This window comes from Solanum dulcamara, chromosome 1, assembly GCF_947179165.1.
Source record: "Solanum dulcamara chromosome 1, daSolDulc1.2, whole genome shotgun sequence".
NCBI classification, from domain to species: Eukaryota; Viridiplantae; Streptophyta; class Magnoliopsida; order Solanales; family Solanaceae; genus Solanum; species Solanum dulcamara.
The window spans coordinates 3,043,014-3,049,420 of record NC_077237.1 but is presented as its reverse complement, the minus strand read 5'-3'; the positions used below and the strand labels follow the sequence as shown (position 1 = coordinate 3,049,420).

The 6,407-nt window shown below is 34.7% G+C and overlaps 2 protein-coding genes across 2 annotated transcripts; both read left to right on the top strand.

Annotated features, from left to right (window-relative positions):
• The first annotated feature begins 220 nt into the window (after window positions 1-220).
• LOC129886035 (uncharacterized) lies at window positions 221-1,807 on the top strand. The gene is made up of 3 exons (XM_055960549.1): window positions 221-1,021; window positions 1,108-1,293; window positions 1,504-1,807. The coding sequence occupies exons 1-3, from the start codon at window positions 923-925 to the stop codon at window positions 1,564-1,566; spliced, it is 348 nt and encodes a 115-aa protein (XP_055816524.1). The 5' UTR covers window positions 221-922; the 3' UTR covers window positions 1,567-1,807.
• Window positions 1,808-2,783: 976 nt separating this feature from the next.
• On the top strand, window positions 2,784-4,627 carry LOC129897838 (probable methyltransferase At1g29790). Its single transcript, XM_055973061.1, has one exon. It carries the CDS (start codon window positions 2,962-2,964, stop codon window positions 4,231-4,233), a length of 1,272 nt encoding a protein of 423 aa, XP_055829036.1. The 5' UTR covers window positions 2,784-2,961; the 3' UTR covers window positions 4,234-4,627.
• Window positions 4,628-6,407: the final 1,780 nt, after the last annotated feature.

Here is a 6,407-nt window from a genome sequence, read left to right as displayed (position 1 = left end):
AATGACTCAATGTTTTGGCCAAGAAGAAATTATTGTCTGATTTTCAAAGTACTAAATTAGAAAAGTGTGAGCACTGCTTGGCGAGAAAACAAAATAGTGTCTCCTTTTAAGTCTAACTCTCCTTCAAAAAAGACAGAGTTGCTTGAGTTGATGCAGTCTGATTTATGCTATCCAATGAAGACAAAGACTTTGAGTGCTGCACTTTACTTTGCCACTTTCAATAATGATTGCTCAAGAAAGCTTTGGATCTATATCTTAAAGACTAAAGACCAAGTGTTGGAGTGTCTTTAAACAATTTCAAACTTCAATTGAAAGAGAAACTGAAAGAAAACTAAAATGTATTCGTACGAATAATGACGATGAATAATATGGACCATTTGGCGAATACTACAAGCATCAACGTATTAGACACCAGAAACTTCTCCCAAAGAGTCCTCAGCTTAATGGGAGTCGGTCGCCGTTAACAGAGGAGGACGAGACACGATTCAGAACTACTGAGAGACAGGTAAGCCATCCGTGTTTCCCATCGGCATCATGGGATAAGAGGGAATTTGTTCCTCTCACCGCTGAGATGCTCCAAACGTTTTTCGAAGAACAACAAAGTGCACCGTCTAGTAGTGTGATCTTAACTACTAGTGTGCTCTCAAGGGAGGAGAAGCGAGAAAAACTTGCCTTGATGGGTCCTATCTAACACCATATTGCATGTGTGATGGTACCTCACATCCCCCAGCTTTTGCCCCAATTTTTCTCGCATACAAACGTCAGATTCGTCAATCCCATGTAAAGGGTTTGAGAATTTCCTTTTGCTTAAATTTCTGAAATCTGAGGCTTCACATTAAATCTGTGTTATGTTGCCCCCTTTTAAAGCTGAATATAATTTCCTGTTGATGACTATCCCTGTTCGCCTTTTGGTACCTCAGTAATGCTATTAGAACGACATGAGAATTTCAGAGGCAAGGGTGAGTTACTGATGGAAATGGCTAACCTTGCTATCCTGAAATATAATGAGAGAGAGTGCAATGTATGTACATATGACCTTAATTTACTTTGTGTGATTTGTCTCAGACTACCCTTTATTTTTCAACTAATAGTGACTTCTCTTTGCAGGTTTTCAAATACAAGGTTTTGAAGATTGAGAAAGTGAATTATTTAGTGACGGCATGCTTTCACTATTGGATGACTGTTAAAGCGTTAACTCTCACTCTTGGTAGTCCTATCGAGACTTTTCAAATCCATGGTCGTATGAGTTCCCTCGATGATAAATTTATCTATTGTTGCCGACTTAAAGAAGAGGTAATTAAACACCTAGTCATGTTTACAAATTGTGTTTTCCTTGACGCTTGTATGTATTACAAAATTGAATCTTGGACTAGGATTTAATGATAAATTGTGGAGTAGAAAGGGATTGCAAATGGTGTTTATTTGTATTTTCGTTGTGTGGAAAATGCACTTGTACTCGATGATTAACTTTAGTTTGGTTTGTTTCTCCAAACTAATTTGCAGGATATTGTTGGTTTGCCAAGCTGTGATGGTTGTTTTGGGAAGCTAAACAGAGAGGAGGTTTAGTTTTGGACTGTTTGAGTTGAGGTAAAGAGTGTAGCCTAGTAGTAAATGAAATGGGCGAAGAACATGATGCCTCAGGTTCAAATTTTGTGGAATTCGTTGAGGTGTGCACAAACTTGATCAAGATACTTCAATATGAAAAATAGTTAACTTTTTGTTAGTTCTCATTCTATATGTAAATTCATCACAGTTAGAAGGTTGTTTTAGAAACCTTGTTCTTTATGAAATTGCCTATATATTTCTAAATATTTGATGTTATAAACAATGGAGTTCCTTTTATTCCTATAGTCTTGATCGTGAATCTCAAACATGTTTAAACAACTAAATCAACTATTGTGATCTCAACATGTTTTAATAACTTTTTTTTTGGGAAAGAAATATTAAACTTATCAATCAATTTGAATGTTGTGATGGCTACCTACCTTTGGCCATACATTATGAAGTTGAAAACTATTCCCAATAAATATCTTGATTAATCTCTCTTCAATTAATATTTTATTTAGTCTCTCTTCAATTAATAAAAAGAGAATTAGTCTAATCAATCACAATATTAGAGTATGAATTTATGTTCTTCACTTATATCAAGAGATAATTTATCATTTTATATCTACATTAATTTATTATTAAGAGTTTATAGTCGAACATACATAAAACATCTTAGGTGTGTGAGTTTCGTATTTGAACTATTATCAATTATCTATCAAAATACAATTCAACTATCAGATGTATCAATCACAATATTAGAGTATGAATTTTTGTTCTTCACTTATATCAAGAGATAATTTATCATTTTATATCTATATTAATTTATTATTAAGAGTTTATAGTCGAACATACATAAAACATCTCATTTTTAAGTTGTATGAACTAGTAGGTGTGTGAGTTTCGTATCTGAACTATTATTAACTATTTATCAAAATACAATTCAACTATCAGATGTGCGAGCTTTTAAACTATTTATCAAAACACATCTCAATTATCAGGCGTGTGAGTTTTTTATTTGAAATATCATCATCGCTCAAGTTAAATCGTATTTCAATAAATAATTGATAATAATTTAAAAAAATATAATTTGGATATAAAACCTAAAAATAAAAAACTTCAAACATGTTTTTATTCATTAATTATAGTCATTTTTGAAAATATTATTAATTTATTTATTATTTATTAAAGTGTTCATCAAGTCAATAGATATTTAACAAACTCCAAACTACCGACAGACATAGATCACCAAAGTCACTTTGCTAATATAAAAATTTATCCCAAATCTACCCTCTTCTTCCTTGCAACCTTTTTTCTACCACCCCACCCCGCACTCCCACACAACTTGCTTACTTTCACTCCTTATTTGCTTACTCCAACTGTAAGACAGATCAAAGCAGCAGAAGCGGATCAAAGATGGGATCTGTTTCTTTGAAAATAGGTGATGGAACTGCAAGATTCAAGAAAGTTTCATATTGCTCTTCAGCTCTAAATCTACTTATGCTCTTCTCTGTTGTAACAACTAATCTTTTTGCTTTATATGCATTTACATCCTCACCCAAGAACCCCCACCATCATCTACTACTCCCACATACCCACAAGAACATATCTTTAATCTCAGAACAAGTTTCTTTAATCCTCAGAGAAATTGATTCTTCCCAAAAGAAACTTGCCCAGATGGAAAAAGAGCTTTTAGGGTATGAAAGTTTTGATCTTTCTAGTCCAAAGATTGTAAATGAAGTGAGAAATTTCTTGCAACCCCATTTGCTACCTTTAGGTAAAGATTCAAGAACTGGGATTACTGAAATGGTAGCTTCTATTGGACATTCTTGTGTGAAATCTTTAGATTTGCTTTCTCAGTTTATGAATTACAAGGTTAATGGGCTTTGTCCTGATGATTGGAGTCTTGGGCAGAAGCTGATTCTAAGTGGATGTGAGCCTTTGCCAAGAAGAAGATGTTTTGCTAAGACAATTCCTAAGGTTGGTTTACTTTCTTTTCCTGATTCACTTTGGAGAAATTATAGTGAAAAGATTTATAGTTGGAGTGGTCTTGGTTGCAAGAATTTAGCTTGTTTGAATGTTAAGAAATTGAATAGAGATTGTGCTGGTTGTTTTGATATAGTAAGTAGTGGGGGGTACGAGAGGCAGAGGTATGTTAAGGGTAGGGGGAAAAATGATTTCTTGATTGATGATGTGTTGGGAATGTTGGGAAATGGTGGAGGAATTAGAATTGGATTTGATATTGGTGGGGGATCTGGTACATTTGCTGCTAGAATGGCTGAAAGGAATGTGACTATAGTTACTGCTACGTTGAATGTCGATGCACCATTTAATGAATTCATTGCTGCACGGGGTGTATTTCCATTGTATTTGAGTCTAGATCATCGGTTTCCCTTTCATGATAATGTGTTTGATTTGGTTCATGTGGGAAATGTATTGGATGTCAGCGGACGTCCTGAGAAATTAGAGTTTTTAGTCTTTGATATTGATAGAGTTTTGAGGGCTGGAGGGTTGTTTTGGTTGGATAATTTCCTTTGTTCCAATGAAGACAAGAAAACTGCATTAACGAGGCTAATTGAACGTTTTGGATACAAAAAGCTCAAATGGGTTGTCGGTGAGAAGATCAATGGTTCTGGAAAGTCTGAGGTTTATTTGTCTGCTGTTCTACAGAAACCAGTAAGAGTTTGATGGTATCGCGGGTTTCTCTTAGAAAAGTTGTGCAAGTTCATTATTGACATAGAATAAGTGAACGCGTTTGTCTTCTTTACACAATTGCTAACCAGTATCATAAGAGGCGGGTTCGGCTTTGTGGCAGGTATTATATGCCTACGATCTGTAAGATTATTCGCTTATCTTTGCATTGAACTAGATATTTAAAGAACCACTTGAGGTTAGCATTGACATGAGCCTTTTGTCTGTGTCAATTGTTAATTTGAGTTTAGGAAAAGCAAAAAAAAAATGTTTTTTTTTGCTTCAAATTTTATTCACAGTCTAGCTGTAATTGAATTGTATTATTGGGGTATAAATTAAATCCACTCATCTTGTTCCTTGATTAAAGCATTTGGTTGATGCCTTTTCGACATATCGTTATGTTCTTGATAAAGTCTGTTTGATATAACTTGTGGTATGCTTTCTGCAACTTAAAACAGGTGTACTTCTAAGATTCAATAGCTAAATGTTACATTCAAAACTAGTCGACTATTCGAATTCGTTAGGTACTCTTTTCCCAAGAAAAGGAAAGTGTGAGGACTCTCTCAGTCTCCAAGTATGTCATCCCTTGGAGCAGTTAGGCATTTTCTTTTACATCACACTATAGTCCTCAGATCCCTTAGATGTCTTCCATATATATAGGCATCTTTTCCAGGGTCCCAAATGTCGTTTGACATACTCCCACATGGATCCTCCACCGTGGCTAGATTTATACATTCTTCCGTCCCTCAAAAAGAACCTTGTCGTCAAGGTTCGTGTAAAGTAGAAAGTATAGCAATATCCCCTTGACATTGGGAACATCATCCAAAGGATTTATAGCAACATTAGTGTCGCGACTTCCCTATTATGCACAAATAACAACTGAGCTAGTAACCCTGTTTGTCACGAAACCCATGCAATGACAGATTTGGCTTCGCATCACCAAACTGCATAGAAAGACTGAGAGACGACTGCCACCAAATAGATTCAATGATGCAAAAGGATATCCAAGTCGTCGTTCTTTCAAATAACAACATACCCAGTGTAATCCTACAAAGAGGAGTCTGGGGAGGGCAGAGTATAAACAGACTTTACTTTGGAGGTAGAGAATTTTCATTCTTTCAAGCGTAATTACAAATGCAACAGGGTACTCCCAAGTACTGCCTAAAGGCTCACAAACACCATTTATGACACTACTATTGGAAGGGTCTGTGTACACTCTACCTTACCCTATTTATGTAGAGAAATTGCTTCTTCATGTCCTTGACACCAGCTTGTTCAAGTAGACTTTCATAAGAAAAGGTAATTGTTGCTGCCTATGGAAATTGGTTATAGTTGTTGTCAACACCAATGAATAGGATAGCCAGAAAGGTGAACCTAGCAACATCATTTTCACACTACCCTGCAACCAAAATTTCAACAAACTGTGTGACAATTCTTATCTTTGGAGTTAATGGTAAAAAACATATTTGAAGTATCCTTGATTTTTCTAGTTTAGATAGGAAACTCGCACATTTGATATGCAACTTATTTGATATTATTCTCCTGACGATGGTTTCTTCCAAGAAATAATATGATACTTATTCGTTCGACATGCTTGTGGTATCAAAAGGCATAACATCACCAAAATGACAGTTGATTTCAAATCGACCTACCTCTCCCCAAAAAAAAAAGTTAGTTATACGATCAAGTTCATTCTCTCAATAAAAGAGTGTCTCAAATCTCAATCACTTGTCTATTATTAAATTTGTTAACAACGCGTTGAACATCCCCAACTCCTCATTTGATTTTATTAATTGGTGTATAAAATTTAAAACAATCTTTCTTTGAACAAAAAGCCCGTGTCACGAAGAAAGAATAAAAGGACAAAAGGATTGATATGCCAAGATATATTCGTACAAGATCTTGCAAATTAATGAAGAATATTAGTTGACATGCGTGGCAGTATTTTCAGGTAGAACATTTTCATTGGACGTAGTAATTTAGGATTTGAGTGAAACTTTCCTATTGACTGATGTATAATCTTTGTTTCATATACATAACAATTTTTAGTTACTTATAAAGAATTGATTTTTTTTTTGTGACAATATTGAAGTAATCATTGATATTCTTGTGCTTCAAACTTTCTATTATTTCGATATTTCTTATTAAGTCTTAATTCCAAGCAAGTCAGT